At 39.7% G+C, this 23,941-nt stretch overlaps 1 protein-coding gene across 3 annotated transcripts; it reads right to left on the reverse strand.

Moving 5' to 3' along the window:
- Positions 1–1,728: 1,728 nt before the first annotated feature.
- Positions 1,729–21,512, reverse strand: TTLL1 (TTL family tubulin polyglutamylase complex subunit L1). Of its 3 annotated transcripts, XM_076343778.1 has the most exons (10): positions 21,440–21,512; positions 16,620–16,752; positions 14,608–14,816; positions 12,594–12,774; positions 11,350–11,484; positions 11,073–11,181; positions 7,647–7,790; positions 5,772–5,858; positions 4,442–4,605; positions 1,729–2,913 (listed from the first exon to the last, which is right to left on the reverse strand). In XM_076343778.1, the coding sequence occupies exons 2-10, from the start codon at positions 16,730–16,732 to the stop codon at positions 2,784–2,786; spliced, it is 1,272 nt and encodes a 423-aa protein (XP_076199893.1). In that variant the 5' UTR covers positions 16,733–16,752; positions 21,440–21,512; the 3' UTR covers positions 1,729–2,783. The 3 variants fall into 3 exon arrangements, with proteins under 3 accessions (XP_076199893.1, XP_076199883.1, XP_076199873.1); XM_076343768.1 differs by lacking the exon at positions 1,729–2,913 and having other exon boundaries at positions 4,535–5,858; positions 16,620–16,736; XM_076343758.1 differs by lacking the exon at positions 1,729–2,913 and having other exon boundaries at positions 4,535–5,858.
- Between the last annotated feature and the right edge of the window lie 2,429 nt (positions 21,513–23,941).

The following is a 23,941-nucleotide window of genomic DNA, read 5'->3' on the forward strand; positions in this document are numbered from 1 at the left end:
GAAGAAGAAGAAGGCCGGGCCCAGAGAGTTGTGGTGAATGGAGTTACATCCAGTTGGCAGCCGGTCACAAGCGGTGTTCCCCAGGGCTCAGTACTGGGGCCGGTCTTGTTTAATATCTTTATCGATGATCTGGATGAGGGGATTGAGTGCACCCTCAGTCAGTTTGCAGACGACACCAAGTTGGGCGGGAGTGTTGATCTGCTCGAGGGTAGGAAGGCTCTGCAGAGGGACCTGGACAGGCTGGATCGATGGGCCAAGGCCAACTGTATGAGGTTCAACAAGGCCAAGTGCCGGGTCCTGCACTTCGGCCACAACAACCCCATGCAGCGGTACAGGCTTGGGGAAGAGTGGCTGGAAAGCTGCCCAGCAGAGAAGGACCTGGGGGTGTTGGTCGACAGCCGGCTGAACATGAGCCAGCAGTGTGCCCAGGCGGCCAAGAAGGCCAATGGCATCCTGGCCTGTATCAGAAATAGTGTGGCCAGCAGGAGTAGGGAAGTGATCGTGTCCCTGTACTCGGCCCTGGTGAGGCCGCACCTCGAATACTGTGTTCAGTTTTGGGCCCCTCACTACAAGAAGGATGTTGAGGTGCTGGAGTGTGTCCAGAGAAGGGCAACGAGGCTGGTGAGGGGTCTGGAGAACAAGTCTTATGAGGAGCGGCTGAGGGAACTGGGACTGTTTAGCCTGGAGAAAAGGAGGCTGAGGGGAGACCTCATCGCTCTCTACAACTCCCTGAAAGGAGGTTGTAGTGAGGTGGGTGTTGGTCTTTTCTCCCAAGTAACAAGCGATAGGACAAGAGGAAATGGCCTCAAGTTGCGGCAGGGGAGGTTTAGATTGGATGTAAGGAAAAATGTCTTTACTGAAAGAGTGGTTAAACATTGGAACAGGCTGCCCAGGGAAGTGGTTGAGTCCCCATCCCTGGAGGTATTTAAAAGACGAGTAGATGAGGCACTTAGGGACATGGTTTAGTGGACATGGTGGTGTTGGGTTGATGGTTGGACTCGATGATCTTAGAGGTCTTTTCCAACCTCAATGATTCTATGATTCTATGACTCAAGTCTGATGACCAGACAATCAGTTGGATTTTGGTCTTTATTTTAATGGAATATACAAGATTAATCAAGATGAGGATTACACTTGGAGTGACTCATTCAGTCTACATATTTCATTCTTTATTGCAAGGATGAATCCCAGATCATGCGTAAGGCTATTGGTCAGCCCAGCCCACATCTGCTCTCCCTCCCCAGCCCAAACTGCTCTTGCCGAGTTGTGTTCAGATTGAGAGTCATCAGCACCAACTGTCCCAAAGACTGTAGTTTGCAAGCAGCTGCCCCCTTCTAGGAGGGCCTTCAAAAGCAGGAAAAGGACTGACATTTTCTGTGGTGCAGGTGGTCTGTTTTATGTGTTCAAGAAACTCAAACCTTTTGGTAGAGGTTAAGTTTACTTTGCGTGCACTTTAGTGCCCTGCCACATAGGAGGGCAAAGCCACGTAGCCTGCTGTGGCAGGCAGATTGGGTATCACTGCACTAGTGGCATCCAGATTAGAGTATATTACGGTTACATGGACATTTGCAACTCCCAGACTCCTTCGTCTTTCTCTCCACAATACTCCACCATCAAAATAAAAAAGGGACGAGGGGGAATGAGAATAAAGACAACCAGAACTGCACATTGACATTTATAAATAACCGCCCAATAGCTGGTGGAAATGCAAGTGGAAGCAACAGCCAATCACAGACCCAACTAGTTTATTTATATGCTATGTTGTTAGAAGACTGAAATACCTATTTTTAACTTTTGCTCTATACATTTTGGTAGCTAATCATCACAGCTTCTGTTATCAGAGTTACCAGAAATAGGTTATAACGTGCAACAATGTTTGTCATAGTGCACATAAAATATACAAAAAAATACATACATTGTACTTATATACATGCATAAATACACAAAGAGATTCTGGTGCAAATAAGGATTTATCATTGGCTTCAAGCAATGAGATTTATTACAGTATGTAGTTGTTCTGTCTGTTTTTCCACAGACATGCATTATCGTGAAATAAAAATTAATGGCTAGTGAAATAATGCATCAATATACCATTTGAAACACTCCCTCAGCCCATGAAACTTTCTACCTTTAAAGAGTTAGCAGCTCAGAACACTTAAAGGAAATAAAAAAACCAAACAACCCAAACAAACCCTCGGCATATAAAGAGCTGCTTTTCAATTTCTTAACACTGGTTATAAATCATTAGCTGCATTAACTGACAATAGTCTCAAGCCTATGTATTGCTATTTTTTCTAGTTGCTCTTCTTTTACTAGCAAGAATCTGAACCATCATTGTGATAATATTAGCACTCACCACTACCACCCTTTTACAGAATCCACACCTCATTTATTACAGGGAGCTAGGGATAGCCTACTATAGGAAATAAATTATATCCAGAACAGCAAGGGGTTTCTTTCAGAATGCATATTTTGAGTTGTCATCTTTATAAAGTTAGTTCTTAATCATTACTGAGAGAATATTAGTTTATACAAAGTATATATATAAAAAATAATTATATATACATACTATATATATATAAAAAATTGTAATAATCATCAAGTCAGTGTATGTCTAGTACAGTTCCTGTTTTTAGAGTGTTTGTTTCACTTCTTTTCAAAGGTTGTACTGTCCTCTTTTAGTATTTCCCACATGCAATGTAGCAAAATAGAGGAATCTGTTCAAAAACTGCATTTTTGTTCATGATGTCTTCCTACCAAGAGTGCAGCTGTTTTTTCTGTTATCACTTCCAGGTGGTTAGTACAGGCTTTCCTGAATCTCTTGCACGATTTCCTTTTACTCCAGTGGATTGCCCAGAACGACTTCGCAAGTCACGATCAGGCCCATCACTTTGTGCCATCTCTTCATCGTATCTGAAAGTAAGATAACCTGTTCAATGCCTTGTCCTGCTATTCACTACACGAACAAGAGTGGGTCCTCTATGTTCTATTTTGCTTAATATCTAGCACTGAAATTTAACGCAAGCTGTTCTACACACAGGTTTACACATGCATAGTTTGATATGCAGCTATTATTCAAGGAAATATACTACCACATGATGTTACAATACAGATCAACTGAAATATCTTCAGCTACTTTTTGAAAGAAACAAATAATCTGGCAGCTTTGGTTAAACTCCTGAGTTTGTGAAACTTTATGCTTGTGAAATTTCCCATGTACTTCTGTATTCCTCCTCACTACATAAGTCTGTGGTTAAGCAGGAACATCAGACTGCTAGCGGTTTAATAAAGACTTAAGCTATTGCTTCAAACAGAGGATTGTTAGCTGCAGTATTAAAAAACTCCACTGTTGCATCAGAGAGCGTGTAGGGAAAGAATGAGGTGAACAAACAACAGCGTGCTTAAATTAAATGCATTTGATGACATGTATTTTGTAACACTTAACCACAGTGACAAGTAGTTCTTTAAATATCTAAGCCCATTATGGCCTCAGATAACCTCAGTATATAGTTACCTCTCAGCTGCTACGCAAATTCCAAACAGAAATTGGCTATAGACGTATAATTATAATTATCAAAAGACAATACTACAATATTTTGTAGAACAGTCACAATAAATACTTAGTTACGCTATTGTATAGGTATTCACAGCTACCATGTATATAACATTTATTAAAACTTAAATCATAATTCAGCCAACACTTATATTTAACTGTCTTTACTAGTGTATAGAAAGAGTATTTAAGATCAGTATGAGGTAGTGGATCAACTACATACATAACCGCATTCCTGACATACTGAACAATTGTACCACTAGCGCTAGAGAACCTATCTGAACATTTTCTCAAAAAAATATTAGAAACTGTATCATCAATATGGTATTTAAATCAGTGTTCCTCTGCATAAGACCAATCAATCCTAGATAAATCCTTCAGACACTCCAATATAAAGATCTCTGTCTCCTTCATTCGTCTCTTTGTAATACAGATTGGGGAATTTAAAAAATATCTGACAACTCATTATTATTACATCCATGAATTACAGGAGTCAAGAGGCATCGTTTCTATGAACTGAGAGAAAATTTGTATCAAATAGCTATTATGTCTATTTAACTACCATCTATATATCACACTCAACACAATTGAAGTTCTACACACGTAGAAGACAACACTCTCTTTGCCTCTATCCCTCAAATCTAGCTGCTGGAAGCTCAGAAGGTGCAGGCAGGGGCTTATCAGACAAGTAACATTCCCTCTGGAGATGAAGCGAGGCAACTCTGCTTTAATGCACTCCCACCTCCAATGTTGTTATTGCAGCTCCAAAAAAATGAACTGGTACTTTGTGCCCATTTTTCACATCAGAATGAAGTTCTGTGGTCTACATTAAAAAAGTGAGGTGACTGAAAAACATTTGCATTTATATAGAACACTGATAAAACTTACAAGACTTCATAATTGCCAAGAACCTCTTTTGGTGGAGATTTATTCCATTTACAGTCTGGAATTTCCCCATTAGGCACAGCAATGTTAAGTGTGTCATTAATAAGATTATACTTCAAGATGCGATCATTAGCAGTACTGGAAGTAAGAGAAGGGGAAGCGTTAACCTACAAAAGAAAAAAAGAAATGTCAGCATCAATTTTTTGAGTGGTATATAGTTCTCCAAACAGCATGTGTGATGACTATACGTACTATTTGGGAAATTAAGACTCAGTGTCTCAAAGCACATCTTTCAGTTCCTCAGACACTGGAAGGAATCCCCCACTGGGTATTTTTCTTTTTACTTAAAAACAAAAGCACCACACCACTAAGTCTGTCTGCTGTGTCAGCCTGAAGATTTTTGTTGAGATTAACCCTAGATTCAGGGTTAATCAGGCAAGACATAGATTTTTATTTAATTTTCTAAGCTTACATGGATACAAAACCCATAAATTTCAGTGCTTACAATTTGCCTGGTTCACTCCAACAGCTGTTATATACAGGAATCTGTGGGTTTCTTCTAGGTAAACAGTTTTCATTTATGTTCTTAATCTGAGTTCTCCCCTGTTAAATTGTGAGCTGGTGAAACACATACGTGCTCTCTATTCAAAGCACTACACTGCATCTTGTTTTCATTAAAACTGGGGTTCACTTAACATATCTCTTGTGTTCCACATTTATTATGGAGAAGTGGTATCAGAACAATAAACAGATTTTTTAAATTTTTTTATAAAGTCCATTTACCTTTGATGTTTCACTTTCAATTAGATTGAGAAGGAAGAGGGCTGGATAAAATTTATGTTGAACATACAGATCCAAAGTTAATACACTAAAGAGAAATTTATGTGGAAAAAAAAAAGCGCCTTCCAAATATCCCAATTATCCTTTGTGTCCCCCTTTTCTTTCCTTTCAACCTGCAACATTAAGGCCATGACAGCATTTAAAACTTAAGTTTGATGTTACGCTCCATCGAGCCAGTGCCAATTTTCCAGCTACTGATACAGTATCTAATAGCACTGCTAACATTCAGACTGCCTCTGAAGTCCAATTGTATGGATGCACTGGATCTAAAAGACAAAACAGAAAGCCACAAACAAATAGAAACACCAAACAAATAGGAAACAAAAGCACATGCTAGCTTGGTCATCACATGGCCTATTTTGCTTTCCAACATTTTTCTTAATCCACTTACCTGAGGAACAAAAGATACTGTTTCAAAGATACATTGAAATCTACTTAGTTTTATTCTGTGAAATGAGAAGGAAGTTTCTTCCGGTATTTTATGTAACTTTACCTCAATCAGCCATGGTTTAAGCTTGTCATCAATGATAATGTCATATCCATAACACTCAAAGCAGTGCTTATCATTATTCATTACAGGCTAAAAAAAAAAAAAAAAGACAACAATATGTATTAAAATCAACAATTCAGTAAATAACCTGATTACACACTTTGTTTGCTAGAATTCACATGTGATTACATCATGAATCTTCTACAACAGTTTTCAGTGTTGTAACTCTAATATAAGCTTGCTAACTAGTAAGTTCAGGATTGCCTCTTTTTTCCAAGCTGTAAGTAAATATTTCAATATTAATGATTGCATTGATGCCAAGTACTAAGTTACATTAATTTTCCATTATGTTTCCAGTGTGAAAACAAAAGTGTTTTCATATTTTGCAGAAGTAATAACAATATTTAAATCCTGCATGCATCAGGAGAAATCAGGAAGTTTTAAAATTTACATAACGCAGCTTCACATAGTCGTGGATTCTTTAAACTTCAGGAAAAAGGAGACTTATTCAAAGACATTTCTTTTATTATGCTGCTGTAACCATGCAGAAATTTGAGGTCAAACAACTACCAGATACATTTTAAAATTATAATTAGCTCAAGTCAACTGTGATCCCGAAAGCCAAGAGAGACCAAGGACCAAGTTGTGCTTAGAAGCACATCCTCTACAGAATCAGTAGTTTTCCAGCATCTGCTAAACATTTGCAGTATGCATGGTAAGACTTTTCTGCTATGCAAATCTCATCAGATCTTTTAAAGAAACCTTTGTAATAGGTTAATGAGATGTTTTCCCCTAGACTAATAATGAAAGCTTTTCAGTTCTTCAGGGAGTGAAAGGGGGAAGGAGGAACAAGCATCTCTCTTTACATCTGCCATTGTCAGAAAGAGAGAGGACCAAAACATGTCATGCTCAGTAATTCTCAACACTTTTTCCTCTTCTCTTTTAAGATTCTGCTAACATTTGGATTAAATCCCTTTTCTTCTCACATCTGGTTTCAAATATGACTGCACAGCAGAGGCTGAGTTGAGCCATGCTTCCCCACCTCCCACTGATCCTAGCTTCACAACCTTGTTCTTCTTTCTCGTGCTGATTCTGGTGTTCATCTGGTCCTTCACTGAGGTGATTCAGCTTATTACACCGGCAGAATACGAACCCATCAATAAAGCAAGATAGTAATTGTCAGTTGGGCAAGTGAGCTGATTCAGCTCACGATGGTGCCAGGACCAACCCAAAAAAGATGACAGGACCATGCACTTGGGAACAGGACAGTCATTGGCACCAGTGAGCTCTTCAGGTACCCCAGCTGACCCACAGAGTGATACCTGCTCTCTAATGTAATCATGGGGTATTACCCAAACGCTAGAAAATCACTCAAGTAGAGGATTGTTTGCTACTTTTCTACTTTTTTTCCTAAATAAGAGTTCATGATAACTATGTGACTCGTGTATAAAAGAGGTGAAAGTAAGTTATGTAACTCTGCTGAACTAATAGCCTTACATTTTCTTTGATAAATTGTCCTCCAGAGCTATTTTTTCTTTGACACCTTTGTTATTGCTGAAATGACGTCACGCGCCTTGGCAGAGCTTAATACTATTCACAAGGGCAGTATCAAGTCATATTAAAAAGTACACAGAGCCCTCAAGGAAAGAGATTCATTCGCTTCTTCAATATGCACGGGCAGCTTACCCACCTAAGATTCAAGTTTACTCAGCTCAGAGAAATCAAGAGATAACAGAATTGCAGAAATCAGCATCAACACCATCACTCAAATAGCAGGAAATAGATTTTAGGGGCTTTGATGGCAAAGTCACTTTCATGGTTATAAGAAGCCTGCAGCCGTAATGCTATCGCTGGCAGCATTCCAGGAACAATACTCACCGCAACAGCCTTCAGTGACTGCACAATTATCCAGTGAATTTCATCAAATAATTTGTTTGTGACTTCCTTTCCACGGGTGCTCTCCAGATACAGGCGTAAGTTACTCACTGTCCACTTGCCTCCATGGATATGATTGTAGTCATCCTGAAGGGTTAAGGAGTTAATTCAGTCTAAGATTTTGAAGTTGTTCAGCAGTTTGGTTTCCTCCACACAAAAAGCCCACTTATACTTACATACAAGTATTGCTCTAAAAACAAACTCAGCAAATTGTTTTTACTCTACTTTATAGCTTTATGAAGACTTCAGCTTTACTTTGAACTGCCCTCTATATAAACAACTGTTTTTATTATAGCTTTATATGTTTATATCACACATTACAAATCACGTAATAAATTTTTCTTAGAAGAAAAAAACAACTGGTACTTTGACAGTTTTATAGTAAAACATAATTTATGATTTGGAAATAAAAGTTTTAAAATGTGAAAGGAAAGAATTGAACTTTTTCCTCCTCTGGGGATAAGGGAGAAATAATTAAGTGAGCAATAGGTAAATTTCACTGAAGTCAGCTGTTTTAAAATGCAGCACTTGAAAGCGCTTGTCTGTGTTTACTCACTTAAAATGCGACTTGTCTGTTTCCCAAAAGGCAAACCCAGTATCTTCTTAATGGTGTTACTGACAACAGTTACACTCAAGAGGACAGTGAAATGACACCTGAATTATTTTAAAAGGTTAATTTTTCAAGTAATTCCGTATTTTGATATAGAAAAAACACTAAGTGCTACTGAAACAGAACAGGGGAAAAAGGGAGGTTACCTTATATTTGTCTTTGCAGAGGCTATCAAGGCTCTGCACTATATTCTCTTTACACAGAAAGACAAGAGCAAACTGAGGGTATTCTTACTGATGAAAGACACACGTTCAGCCCTCAAATAACTCTCAGGACAAATGCTTTGTCTCTTTATAAAGGTTCTCCTCAGAGCATTTCTAAGAATGATTGTATGCCTGCTAAATTATAAAACACAGAATGCGTAGAGCAGAAAAAAGTTCTCAGAGGAACGAAATCTGTTGTCCTCTAAGACAAGGTCAGAGAAGCCTCTATCTATTTTTAGGCTTTTTCTACAGCTCCCCCCTTAGTACATATGGAAAACTGGACTGTACAAATAAAGAACTGAAACATGGTTCTCAGGACTTGCCGCACAGAAAAAATGTCCTGAGACCAGATTCCAGCAAGGGAACAGAGATCAAAGTTTCAACTTTCTTTGCATTTCAGAACAAGTACTCAAATCAAAATAGATTGCAACTGGGTAGAGCTTTACACAATCACAAATATTTAATTAAAAATATTGAAACAAAGTAGAATATTGCAGACTACACAGATCACTAACTGAAAATAATTAAGTAGAAGAATTACTGTTGTTTTGTTTGTATTACACATGCAGTGAATAATGACTTAGAACTGTATTTTCCAGCACAAACATTACGATGGGTATACTGACTTACTCTCCTTCCTTCATTTTACCCTTTCCCCCTCCCCGATATTGAATTGTACACTTTTCAAACTAGGGATGTTTTCCCATGAGCTTGTAGGGTACAAACACACTGGAACTCTATGGTTCATGTAGGGATTAAAGTAGAGATTAACAGCTAGAACTTGAAGAGTTTTTCCAGACCTCCTCATAATTTTGATAAATTACTTGACAGTTCGTATTAGGTTCTTCTTCTAAAACTGTACAGCCTAAGTGCCTCCAAAGTTACAGACACGTTTAAAACAGAAGGACAGATAGGATGGATAGAGTGGCTTTACATTAAACTTTTCTCACTTCTTTCTGCAAAACTCAACAGATGATAGTGGTTCAGAATTTCTAAAAAGTTTTTCAAATGCTCTAGTAATTACTCCATGTTTCTAAGCTGCTACTTCTATACCCATTTCTGTTGCCCTTTCTTCTCTCAAAAGAGACCTCACCGCTACTTTCACTTCTGCTTTTATTTGGGAGAAATCTTGAAGGCCATTCTTTAACTGGTAGAGAAGATGAAAGGGTGCATAATAACGGGACAGGCAACATATCCCATGCCTCACCTCTTCACTGCTACTGGCAACAGCACCATGATTTACGCTCTAAGCTGTATGGGATCTGCTTTCACCACAACTAATTCTCAGTGTGCTCTGTCAAACCATAATGAGTTTGAAGCACTTCACGAATCAGCACCTGAGCAAGAAAATGTTTGTAGTACTGAAAAACGCCATATTTTGACACTTACCCTGGTTTATAACTACCACCATAAGTGACATTTATAATTCACATTGTTGTTACAGGAATATCCAGATAAAAACAGTTCTGCTATGCTGCACGTCTTACAGAACAATAATAGACAAGGCACATTTAGCAAGGTTGCAATTTAAGATACATTATATGTATCTTGTGTGTGAGTATATGTGAATATATGAATATATATGCATGAGTGTATGCGCACATGTATGTACATACACGTTTATTTTCCATACCCTTAAAATAGAACCTATGAAATTAGGAAGTGTGACAATAGAGTTTTAATTACTGTAACAGAGGCATGGTTTATAAGTCACGGACATCCGCTAAAAACGCAAAAGGGACAGTCATCATCATCAAGTAGATTCCCTGAAGAAACAAGGCTTGGGCAGTGGTACTGTATGCCCATCTGTTCACGTCACCCCTGCCCCACTAGCCTTTCCTCCCACTGGTGAATTTCAGCCTGTTTTGACATAGGGAAGTGCTGTCAAGGCTATCAGGTTTCCACAGGTTTTATGAATATCAATGGCAAATTACAGGACAGAACTCTTTTGCAGGCAGAACTCCATCTTTGTCCATTCAAGAGGGAGCCACCAGCTGGCCAGGCAGCAAACGTTTATCTCCAAGCTCGCAACTGCGCATTCCCTTTCTTACCCAGAGAAGGAAGGTGGGGGTGGGATACATAGGAAGAAGCTGGAAAGTACTATGATGAATAAGTGCCGGAAATAGGAAAGCTGAATTAACTGCATGGGAGAGAGAGAGGGAAGGGGAGATCGGGAAGGCAATATTAAAGTGCTATTATAAAATACAAATCCACAGGAACCAGGCTTCATTAATTCCACTGCTCACAGAATCAATTGCTAAGTGAGCATATTAGCATTTAAATGACAGGAGACTTGAAGAAAAAAACCCCGCTTTCAAGTACTGCAAGTCAATACTGAAGATATCACAGTCTATTACAGAGCTGCAACACATTATCTTGCATACTTTTGATCTGCAGTCTTCTGAAATTTATTTATTTGTAAGTTCAAGTTGAAGTATTTTAGTTGCATGATGATGAAGAATATGACAAATAAAACCTTTCTATTCCAAGTTTTTGGGACAATTTAAGAAAATCAGTTTTGCTACAGAAAAACACCTAAGAACTCAGTACACTTACCCCATGTTTCTGAATGGCAACATTTGTAAGATGTACAAACATGTTATCCAGTTCACTTGTACTTGGTGTATATTTTACTGTGCAAAACCGGCAAAATCCAAGTTTATACCTTAAATGCAAAAAGTCATTAAAATGTGTTAAACCCCAATAAGAAATAAGGAAAAGATCATCCTAGGATACCACGTACATGTTAAACTTCTTTGCGCAAGAAGCGCAACATTATTTTGACTACATCAAACATTCTCTCAAAACAAAATACAAATATATACAATCTTACATGTAACATCTCAGTGGACGATAGGTAGATACTAAAACATACAGACGGAGATCAAATTTCTTTCCACCAATTAGTAATGGATTGTTGATATAGAGAGAAATCACATAGGCTTCTTTGGAAGACTGAGATACAAACCTGAAAAACACAAATCATGTTTCAGCATGTGACAACTGCAAAGATATAATCTGATAAACCTTTTTCTTCTTTAGAAGTAGCCTGTAAGTTTTGGATTGACTGAAATCTTGCATCTTTTGCCAAGACAATGTATAAAGTTGTAGTGGCTAATAATACACACTTGGCATCAGGCATTATATACCAAAAAAAGTTAAAAATACTGAACAGATGACCAAGATCAATTAACCATTTAAACCCAGTTTTGAAGTTAACAGGGTAGCTGACTGAGCCATTCAGAATGCAGCTCTACAAGCCAGTCTTTTCCTTGGAGACCACTTAGAGCTTGGCATGGTTCAGACAAGCAAGGAGTATGTATTACATTACCTTCATTAGTCAAGGTCTTATACTCCTAGAATATTTGTATTTATGCTTGGTGTGCAATTGCAAACCACTGCGAAAAGCTAAGATAACTTTCAGATTGTGACATTCTTCAGATTCCAAGTCAAATAGGGGAAAAAAAAAAAAAAGACAAAAAAAAGACTCAAGTGATATTCAGCCAGTCACTTTAAAACAGGAAAAAAAATAACATCAGTTGTGTCATCAAAACTTTTGCTAGTCAGAGAAAAACATAGATTGCTAACCTGTTTCATCCATTTGGAAGTCGATCACCAACATAAGGTGTATTATTTTGTGCTCCAAATGAAAATGTATTTATTTAATATAAATGCATTCTTCCTTTGTAGTAATTTAAGAAGTTAATGAATATATATTAAATAAAATAATTATTGAAATTGCTTAGGGAACGATTTTTCTCTTGCTTCCTGTTATTTAATACTATGAAGCAGAACAATTTATTTTTATGCATTTTTTCCCCAACAACACTGAAAGCATTTTTATAAAGAATAGTTAATTGAACAGTTCTTTGTACCTCCTCATACCAAAACAAATCGTATTAAAACCTTTTTGAAGGAGGAAGTCAGATAATGACTGAGATTAAATGCAAAACTAACTATATAATGACAAAGCAATAATAACGGAATACTTCTCCCATGCATCAGACAATTAGCATGTTGATGTGGTTCACCTGATTACAGAAAGTACAATAAGGGGTTTGGGGTTTAAGAACTTACGAAGATGTTTTGCTATCTCGAGACCATTTTTTAATTTGGGAGAGTTTATTGATTAGAAATATTCCTTTTCCTTGAGCTTTGCCACAAGGTTTCATAATCCAAGTGCTGGAGGGATTTTTTCTGAATTCTTCAACAAAGAGATTATAATCGGCAGGAAGCATAAAAGTAACAGGAACAAAATCTGAGTTAAGGAAGAAAAAAAAAAAAAGGTGCACAATTAAGGACACTATAGCTGATAAGGCTATTGACACATATAGACTAAAAAATATTTCTGTCTTTTCAGTTTTCCAGCCTGGCATGATCCATCTACATTAAGATTCATGTTGCTTTTTATCTCATTTAAATTCTAGTTTGTAGTTTTTCTTAAACAAACAATTGCAAAATATTGCACGCTGCTAACTTCAGATTAATAAATTTTAATTCACATGAATCAATTTTCTTCTGTTTATATGCTGTGAAATTAAAAGTATTATATACCATTCCAGCTTAACTTTATCAAACTTTCTCAATTTCCTATGTCAGCTTTTGCCATTCTGCTAACCACCTTATCATCCTCTGTGCATGTAAAAATGTGAATGTTGATGTTGCTTCCCCTTTGGATGTGGTAATTTTAATTTACGTGCAATTCTCATCAGTCATTCTTATTTGCTCCCACAATCAGTATTACCATGCTTACTGAAATCTAAAGAAAAGCATTTCTTACTTTTTGCTATCAGATTATCTTCACTTCCATCCATACAAAACTGCTTCTTTCTTACACAGATGAACAGTGCTTTCATTTCACTTTCACAAGATGTAAATCAACTCAACATATCCCCATCTCTGTTTCACTCCAATGCTTTCTGACCTCTGAAACAACTTTACTCTCCTCATTCCTGATCTATTGCTGGTTTGGTTTTGGGGTTTTTTTTGTTTTTCTGTGGTTTTTTTAAAATTTTATTTTCTAGCAGTCATTAGTTGTTCTCCAACTTCCCCCAAATTTCTCCTCTGAAGAGTTTGTTCATTCAGTTCTGTCTAGAGCCTTTCTGCAAAAGTTTATTTTATTTTTTGCTCCAATATAAGATTTTCAGACAATGTTTTTTCACTTTTGAATTAAAGAAACTCCAACCCTGTCTCATATGAAGTTCCAGACCCTTTAGTTTCACCACTAATCTTATTGCAAAGTACCTTAATCCCAAAGTAATTTTTAAATAAGTAATTTTTAAAAAACAAAACAAAACAACAAAAAAACCCAATAAAACCCCAACCAACCCACCCCTCCCCTCCCCCAGACTCCCCGCCCCAAACACAAAAAGCCTAGTTACAAATTTATTTCTGTACCCTTACATTTAAAAATAATAATTTCATTATCGCTTCATCCAGTGTTGCTTCAGCTAATGCTACACTGTTAAATTCATTCTTTAAGGACCTTACTACTTACAAAACTAAGTCTAAATACAACTTCCATACATACAAACTGGATTTGTTCTCCTCCTTGAATACTGCTGAATACTAGCAAGTACCCAGTGGAGGAATTGGGCCTTAGTGCTGTGGTAATATGACAGGGAAACAGAAATGTTCAATCTTTTATTCCTGCTTTGTCTCTAATTTCCACAAAGATCCTGAATGAGTGGCATCCCCTCTATTCCTCTCAATTTGTAAAATAGTAGCCATTATCCTTCAAAGCAAGGTTTGTGGAAAGCTTTGAAAATGTAGTATTTCATATGAAGTGTTCACTACTACTGTTTTTATCACTCTCCCAATTCTTGTGTTTCCTTATGCTCTGATGGCAGATTTGAGGGGAGGGAAAAGGAGGAGAAGACAGAGAAAGGCTGTTAGGTTTGCAGAATGCAGAAAACAATTTTAGGACAAGGTACACTTTATTTGATTGACAGGGACAGAGCATTTCAAGACAGTCACTTTAATGTTCTAACACTTCAGAGGTTCAGTGCTTTATGCACAGAAAAGCTAGCTCAATTCCAGGCTATTGACCACAGAGGAAAAAAGATTAATGTTGATAATGAGAACCACATACCCAAATAAATATATTTCCCATTTTCATCCTTTTCGGCAAGGGGACTTCCTTCTTTCTCAAGTTCTTTCCTATATCGCTTGATATTCTTTACCATCAAATCTTTTCTGGTCAGTTCATAATGGTTTGGGAAATGATTGACAATTTGGTCATCAGAGAGGCGGTAACCAGTTTCCACACTGAAAACATTTCTGATTGTTTGCACGCTCATCCTGAAAGCAAAGACAGATACCAAATTATTTCTCCCAAGAAACACAACTCAGGAGGACAAAGTTGAAATTTTTTTGTTTGTTATGTTCACTTCATCTTTGCCCTCTTATTTCTCTTTATAGTATAATATTTTACCGCAGTGACAATCCAACATATCCTGAACCTCTATTAGCAAAACCAATTAAATCCTGCCAGAGGTTTTATTGATCTCTCTACTACTACTGAAATTGGGGCAGACAGCGAGGAAAGGAAGATGACAACTTGGCCCTACTGGACTCTGTTGATAGTCAGGTCAAGCCCCAACAGGGCCTAAAAATGACTGATATGCACCCAAATGCTACGGAAGCATCTTGTTAAATCTATTACTTTGCTCTCTAGAAACTCATCTTTCCTCCTAAAAAAGGCCACAAAACCAAATTCCTACTGACTACCTTGCTATTCAGACTGTAAAGGACTTCAAGCATATCAATTGAAAACAACGATTCAGAGATCTTGCTAAAAACACCTGTAAACACCAGATCAGAGGGCTGCAGTGATAAAGTCATCAAATCAGTTATCTACTTCATTTTTCACAGAAGATAAGAGCAGGGCCATAGATACGAAGAATTTTCTGTATTAAATGTCTCACATTGGAAATTTAAGAATATTTCCTGAATGCCATCAATCTGCTACGTTGTCATTTCAGGAAGAAAAAAACAAACCCAAAAACAAAACAAGCAGTCACACAACAGTTTCCATGAGTGCCCTGTTCCCCCACTCCCCCCAGCCGCATTCCAAAAGCATGAGCAGATTACTAGATTCCTACCCATTTAAATAAGTGGTTCACAAAGGGTACATTTGGCAGCATAAACAGCCATTCTGTCGTGTTTGAAAGGGGCAATATAAATTGTTTGGTTTACTTGAAGAGTATTGTTTCTGCCAATTCACAAATTACTGCATTCTAGAACAGCATTTCACGGTCTTATATTAGACAAATGCCAAATAAGAAGCTAGATAATTTACTCTCGTCCTTTCACCATTACCTTGGTTTAATTTCACATTCACTCTCAGTTTTGAAATGTTGAATAATTAGTCTGCATATAAATCATTATCATGAAGAAGGAAAGTACAGTTCTCAAGGCTTTTATTACAGGAGCCTGCACTCTGGTAACAGGGCAAGCCTCCGTCACATTGATAAAAGAATATTTTATCATATATTGGAGCTGTTACTCTTGGATTATTTTGCTTAGGTTGTGTTGTCAGAAAATTTTTGGAAAAGATACATTCAAAGATTCCCCTCAGGCCACAAATCCCCTCCAACAGTAGAGGAAAAATTCTCCTTACTGCATACAAGAAATTTGAATAAAATCAGGTATCACATTTCAAAACAAAAACCACTGAGCACAGCCTTTTCCCCCGGGGCTTTTTACAATTGGTATTCCCAGAAGTGATCAATATCTTGCTAGGACAGTGACTTTCCACTCCCTGACAAAACCTTTGGCAAACTGCAAAGATACGTAAGATCAGTAGCATGGGAATGGATCCATGCAGATGGGACCTTCTGCCCTGAGGAACACCAATGACTTTAGCAGGCCTGCACAGATACAGGAATCTAACAACACAAATCTGAACAGAAGACCAGCAATGGCATAAGACATTACAGGAGTGATGAAACAACATTATACTCTTGGGAGCACTGCAGTAAATTAGTGCTAATTTCTGCATCTTTTGTTTTTAATATGTGTTTTGTCATACTGCTAATGGTATTAACATAAGATATTAAAATACTTCACAAATTTAGAAATTGGTATTTTTAATGTACTTACCAATAAAAATTCCAGTCTTCATTTTCTGCCACCTGAATCCAGCCTCTTTTTTCGAAGTTGTTTATTAGAACAGATTTTTCTATGTCAGTTACCCACTTTACTTTTCCTGCCATTATCCTAGAGCAGAATCAACCTGTTAGTAATGAAAAGTTTAAAGATGTGAAGTTGAAAACAGGGGGGAATACAAAACAGGAGGGTCAAAGGGGAAGAAAAGTGGCATCCAGAAAGCACTTTAACTTAAGTAAGCTAGAAGTAGTAAATTAATTTAAAAATCAAGGAAAATAACATCTTAGGTTCAGTCTGAAACCCTACATTTGTTAACTGGACAACTACAAACAAGGACACCAGTTACAAGGTCCTTTCAGACTTCCCAGCCAATCCACCTTTTATGAATGGGTGCACAGCTCATGTCTCCTCTTAAATACACTAATGACAGAAATCACTATCGTACACTTACTGGGTAATGTTTACAGAACCAAATGTAGAGCACAGATATTTTATTATTTCTAACCCAGAATATCTTTTTGAAGTCGGAGAGTTCATACGGATCACTTAGTGACTGCAGGCAAAAAGAAAACGATTCCAAGAGAAATCCCTTACATGCCGTATCAAGAATCACGATTTGCTATACTGAAAAGAACCAAAGTAACATTACCAACTTTGTGTTGTCTTCTCTGTATTTCATGCAGCCATGATTTGCCTTCTGCTCTAGCTGGGGGGTGGGATAAACTGATATCATTAAACCCTTGACAGCAGGATTTCCCCAAACCTAAGGCTGTTGAAAGTCCTTATAAACTGCATTTCAATTCATGACACCTAGGTGTCACTTTCTACATTAGATCTCTCACTTGTCCAGATCAGCCTTTTATGTTAGGATCACACAATCATTCCAGTTGGAAGGGACCTCAGGAGGTCTCTTGTCCAGCCTCCTGCTCAATGCAGGATTAGCTGTGAGGTCAGACTAGGTTGCTCAGAGCTTTATCCAGCCACATTTGGAAACCTCCAAAGATGCACAGCTTCTCTGGCCATCCTGTCTCACTGCTTGACTGGTCTCATGAGGAAAAATTGTTGGGTTTCTTTTCATATATTTTTTCCATATATTCTGAACCTCTCATCTTTCAGCTTATGCCTGTTGTCTCTCATCTCCCCTCACTTCACCACACTAAAGAGCCTGGGTCCATCTTCTTGATAACCTCTCGTAGCTACAGGCAGGCTGCTATTAGGTGACCCCAGAGCCACCTCTTCTCCAGGCTGAAGAAACAGTTGCCCCAGCTTCTCCTCACCAGACAAGTGCTTCAGCCTCCTGACCATCTTGGCAACCCTCTGCTCAACTCACTCCAGTTTATTGATGTCTTCCTTGTTCTGGGGGGCTCAAGTTGCTTTTGCCCATCCTCTGATATATTGTGTTACATCCTCGCCCTTTTTGTTTGAGAAAGACAGTCAAGTCTAGCAAGGTGGGAATCCACAACAAATGCACTGAAGAAGGAGTGAGGACAAGCCCAGCACCCACAATTGCTACCTCTCTGAAGGGCAGACTGAAGCTTTCTGACAGCAGCAGGCACTCACCTGCTTGCATTCCCCTTTACAAGGGCTGTTTGGCAAGATCCCCTTCACACGGTGTCTCATATCGTGCATTAATGTAATACCAATGAAGATGGGGGCAAAGAAACATGAGTTGAAGCATGTCATCCTTTGTGCATACGTAGTCTAGAGCCAAAAGCCTACAATCCAGTTGATATGGACAGAACACTATGCAACGAACAACGTACTTTCCCCATCTCTAAGTGGTGAAGCCCAGCCTCCCACGATCTAGGCCTGGTTGATATACAACTATTAGGCAAGCTAACATATATTCATGAGCACATGATAATAACTGATAAAGTCAAGGGTAGGCAGCTCTCATAAGCAGTTTCAGTGTTGCTGTTTAGTCTTTCTGCAGTTCATTCCACAAATCAGTTTTACAATTGCAGCCTAGTGAATTTTCATAGTTATGTTTCACAGAAATCAACTGCAGAGAAGTGCTGATTCAGAAGAAAATCTCTTTGAGCCAAAAGCAGATTCTTTGGCACACGCCTCTCCCAAGAACAAAAACCACCATGCAAGGGAGTGGGAGAGAGCGGAGTTACACACACACGTTACACCATCTACCGCTCCCTCTACATACACTTTTCCATTGAAAAGTCAATTAAAACTTCAAATCACCTTTACTAATGTAGTACTGTAATTAATGCAAGTAAGTAATGAATGTAGTTAATACAATTTCTGCAACTAAGATATTGGACTGGAATTCAAGGGGTCTTCAGTTTCCAGGACTAGATATATGGAGATGTACATCCGCTAGCAAGCTAACACCCCTATGGTTTCTCTCTTCCTGGGAGGCATAGCCCATTATATAGTGCTCCACTTTTTCCTTCTTAGACTATTTAAACTGCCAAACTCCACATGGAAGAAATGTTTACTATTAGACTTCAATTTTAAAGAGCTTTAAACACACTTATTTTTATCCACATCGGTAAAACAAGTTGAAATCAAGCTTAAATAGACAGATAGAAAAGAGTATATGCAGGCTCAGGGTCTTTTTGTGTGTGCTTATACAACACCTAGTTCTACAAGGTCATGATCTTTCTCTAGGCCTTCCAGATACTACCAAAACAAAAATAAATTAAAAAAAGGGATTCATTTATTTGTACTGAAGTATGTGTGATTCACAATCAGTGACTCACTAGTACCACAGACCATCTTGTTGTGGTTTTAAAAGTTCAGGGATTAGTCAGCTTGGAATAGAATTGTCCCTTCAAAAGGAAATGTGTTAAAAGCTACGATAGCATTAACCAAACACAACGCAAAATTTTCACAAGACCTTAAAACGTGTCCTCCACATCTCCAAGCTACCCCGTTAGGTTTACCAACATCCAACGCTATACCTATTTCTCCATCACCTGACTCCCCGATCTTGCTCCCTGCTTCCCAGGTGTGCCTCACTCCAGCATCCTTAGTACATAAGCAGCAACTACCCTCAGGGCTTGTTCTCCAGAAACGCTGCATCAGACAAATGCAGCTGCCTGCGCCTCTGTCTTTACAGAAGCACGTAGCTGCTGCCTGGCAAAGATTAAGAGATCAGGTGCACTGCCACAAGCAGGGCTACCCTGCCAACATTTCTAATGCTGCAACCTCATTTCTACCCTGGGATGCAACAGCTGTCGCAGCATCCTTTCTATAGGATTCTTTATGAAGAGATTTCAACGCATGCTACACATCCTATGGCAAGTAACCCTGGAAGACTGCATGTATTGATCCAGCAAGTGGATTTTGTGGTAACAAGTGGGACTGCTCCATGACTCGTTGTGCTGTCTTACTCCCAGGGATTGCACTGTTTGACTTCAGAAGCCAGAGATAATTCAACAGAAGACTCACCCACAGGAAGGTGAGTTAAAAACTAAACCAAAGCTAAAAATTGAAGATAACTTCTACCACAAATACAAAGAAAAATTACGAGAGTGTAATTCTTTTCCTGTTTTTGGAACTTTATGCCTTTTAGATCCATCCCGCTACAGGAGGATTGAAAGGATAGCAATACAACAGCAGACTGAAAATTAGTCCTTGGTTTATGTGGACAGTTTGATCATCTCAGATGATGTTTAACTGGCCTGTAAATAAAATCTTCTGATTTTGTGTAATTTGATTACTGAAACCCACAAACAAGGAGTCATAAAAAATAATTTATATTAAGTTGTACCAAAAACTTTCTTATTTTCAATACAATATAATTTTCTACAGGAATCCTCTAATCTGCAATTAGGTATTCTAGATAACCTGATGCGATTGCATGAGATAACCACACATTCAAACTTCTGGTCAGCTGAGATCCTTAGCTTCGGTAAACACTGAAGAAGAGCTGTAGCCTGCATATAGTAGGGTAACGGTACAGTAAGTCAAATCCTTCTCAGAGCACCAGACCTCCTGCTCAGGCGACAAGTATATAATACAGGCACAGCAGGCCTGACACTTCCCAAAACACTGCCTTTACTGGTCACAGCAATAGCAAGTAAACGTAAGGAAGCCTGGCAGCAGCCTAATCCAAGGCAAGGGCCTCTTGCCCCGGCACAAATTCACGAGGTGATGGTTTGACCCAAAAGCACCCCGGTCGTCATTCTTCCTGGGATTTACTGCCACTAGGGAAGCTACTCACGCCGATCGCAGGCCATCCTTTCACACTGCAAAATAAGCATAAGCAAGTGGTGCTGGTGTCTGCGGCACCTGATCTAGCAAGCTCTGTTTGCTTCTAACAGTTGAAAACATAATTGTGGTTCATTATTAAGTTTATTACTAGGAAATCCAGGTCGGCCGATGTGGTTGTGCCATCAGAGGAGACCGGGAGGGCTTGCCAGAGCGAGTCCCAACATGTCAGAGATAAAAAGGAGCCGAAGACCGAAACAGCCGCGTTGCTGAGCTGTCGGAAACGACGAGCCCGGGGGAGCAGATCACCGAACGCCCCAGAAGCAGACACGTGCACGACACGCGCTCCCGCAGGGGAGGCAGCCGGGCTCGGGCCTCCGCCAACGCCCCACCCGCGGCGCGATGCGCCATGTCGCGACAGCCGCACGAAGAGGCTGACGCCGACTGAGAGAGTGGGCCCGCAAGGAGAACCTGGGCAAGACGATTACCTCCCCCCCCATCTTCCAGGAAGGGTCGCGATCCCACAGGGATCTTCAGCTGTCGCGATAGTCCCGGGGGGGGAGGGAGGCCGAGCGCCTCCCCCGACGGCGGGCGGTTGCAGCCCGCAGCGTGTGTGAGTGTGGAAGGACACAACCCGCGCTCACCTGCCGGCGGGAGGGGCGGCCGCGGCTCCCCCTCACGCCCCGCCGTCCCCGCCGGCCGCTCCCACCTCCCCCGCCGGCAGCTCCGCTGCACCGCCTCGGCCAGCCCCCTCTCCCCCGCCCCTTCCGGCGCCGCTCCCTAGCAACCGCGACGCGCCGGGGGCGGGACTTCCGGAACGGCGGCGGCGGCGGGGGGGCTCAGTTGCCAGGGAGACGCACAGCGGCCCCGCCCCGCGAAGCCCGGCGCCGCCGGCGGCCATCTTGTCTCCGTACCTAGGGGAGCTTCGGTGTCTCTGCTCAGGACTGACAACCACGTCAGCCCAAACTCTCGGTAGCCGCGCTACGAGGGAGGAGAGGTGCGGAGTGTGCCTGGCGAGGCCGGGGCCCGGCGCAGGCCCTGAAGGGAAGGGGCACGTTCCTTTTGCGGTCTGTACCAGGCCCCGGCCTCGCCTGCCTTTTTCCGTAACCTTCTGAATGCTGCGAGCCTGACAGGAGGGCCCTGAAACCTGCCCAACCCACTCGCCATCATCCACGGTGCCTGGGGCCGTTTTGGTCTTAAGCCGCTGTGGCGTGGGCCTGCCCCATCGTCGGAAAAAAAGTCCCTGACAAACATATGATCATGAGTAAACGGAGGTTTGTGGAAGGTCATAGCACAACAAAACATGCCTAGATGTTCCCAGAATACCTAAAAAACCCAGGTCACTTATGCCAAAGCTCAAGTGCCTGTTTGAGCACATCAGGTGCTAAGAGGTTCATCACCATATGGCTGTAGGAATATCTTTTTTTGTATTGAGACTGTTCTGAGGAAGTGTGAGAATTTTCCCCAAAATGATCAACAACTATAATTCGCAGTGAAAACTGGGTGAGAGAAATAGTACCTAAGAAGTTACGGCATTAGTGCCTGTGTAGAGAAGCCTGATTTACACATACCAAATTCCTTCCAAAATGAGAGGTCATGTTAAGACACCTGACATATATTAAGGTTACTGACATTTTGTGATAGGCTCAATGCAAAACAGTAAGGTATTACATAATGAACTTCAGAGATTTCAAGAGTCTCTGAGGAGAAAATAAAGGTAAAATATTCATTCTGTAAGACAAATTACTTATTAAAAATAGATCCATCAAGACAGTAGCTGAAATAAGCAGTTTGCAGTGTGTTGGTGTACAGCAAATAACTCTGATACAAATCTATATTCCCTAAGAGCCTTAATTCCCCAAATAATCTGAATATAATAAATATGCTCTATGATTTACCATATCATTCTATGGTAACAGGCTCAGTTTCAAGGATGCAACTACAAAGAAACAGTTAAATTTAATAATTAATATAACTGGAGCTATTAAATATTCCCTAATTTAACTATGAAAGCAGCCGCAAAATGCAGTGTATCTTCCTTTGGTCACGTGCAGTGGAAATTTCCTGGCACCACAATACCTCTGGCAGCAGACGAGAGCGTGGAGCAGCCTTCACAGCCTTCTTTCAACCAAGAAGGTACGTCTGCTGTGACAGCTGGCAGCAAGAAAAGTGAACCTGAATCTTCTCCTTGCTATCAATCTTTTTTTTGTCCCTGCATCCATCATACCTCAGGGGAAAGCTGAAAAAGTACCACTTTTTAAATGTATTAAATAATCCATTAAGGGCAGAAACAGTTGTTTGGGTTTTTTTATGTAAGAGTCTTTTAGCTTAATTCAGCAGTCCTTAATCGAAGTTACAGTTCCATGGTATAAAAAGCGCTGTTGTTTTGCTGTCTCTCTGAAAATTGTATCGACAATATTACATCACAGCTAATAATAGATGCTCTGGTTTTTAATATTAATGCATCTCCACTTTGTAACATTGTTGTTCTAACAAGGGAAGTCAGGGAGAATTTGAGAGCTGCTCAATAATGCTTACTATTACTGTATCAGGAAATGCTGTAGCTGCACTGGCGTGCTATCTTTGCGACAGAAATCACTCCTAATGATGACATTTGCATATTTTATTTTAAGCTTAAGTCAACTCACTGAATTCAGCAAGATTACCTGTATGTGCAAAATTAAGCCTGGTTTCGGGAGGGGAACTATTATTGATTTGAAGCAAAGTAAATACGAAAATTGAAATATCAGAGCTGGTAAATAGGACAAAGTCTTGGCAAGAAGTGATACTGCTGAGGTTAATTTCCCTTTTATTATATTGTACTTTCAAGGCAATTTTCATCTAGCGTATTGCATGTGTAAATGTAAACACCATCCTCACAACATGGTCCTTGGCATGAGTTGGAAGATAAGCATTGTCATGTTCATTTTACAGATGAGTAAACCTCACATACGGAGCTTGGAAGAGGAGAGAAAAACATCCATGTTACAAGGAAGATTATTACGCATACCGCAAAAAGAAGTGGTTTGCATAAGTGTATATACACACAGACACACAAGCACTTTTATACATCTAAAAACTTAGCCACGAAAGCCTACGGACATCCCAGCTTCAGGTGGAGTGCTGTATCTATGCCGCTGTTCTGC

This window comes from Aptenodytes patagonicus, chromosome 1 (genome assembly GCF_965638725.1).
Source record: "Aptenodytes patagonicus chromosome 1, bAptPat1.pri.cur, whole genome shotgun sequence".
In the NCBI taxonomy this organism is placed as follows: domain Eukaryota; kingdom Metazoa; phylum Chordata; class Aves; order Sphenisciformes; family Spheniscidae; genus Aptenodytes; species Aptenodytes patagonicus.

What these genes read in the sequence shown, in the direction of transcription:
- TTLL1 (XM_076343768.1), bottom strand. Translation starts at nt 16,732, where the DNA reads ATGGCAGGAAAAGTAAAGTGGGTAACTGACATAGAAAAATCTGTTCTA. An exon ending in GAAGACTGGAATTTTTATTG is followed by an intron (nt 14,817 to 16,619) that starts GTAAGTACATTA and finishes CTTTGCTTTCAG; the next exon opens with GATGAGCGTGCAAACAATCA. An exon ending in CGAGATAGCAAAACATCTTC is followed by an intron (nt 11,485 to 12,593) that starts GTAAGTTCTTAA and finishes TGTGTTTTTCAG; the next exon opens with GTTTGTATCTCAGTCTTCCA.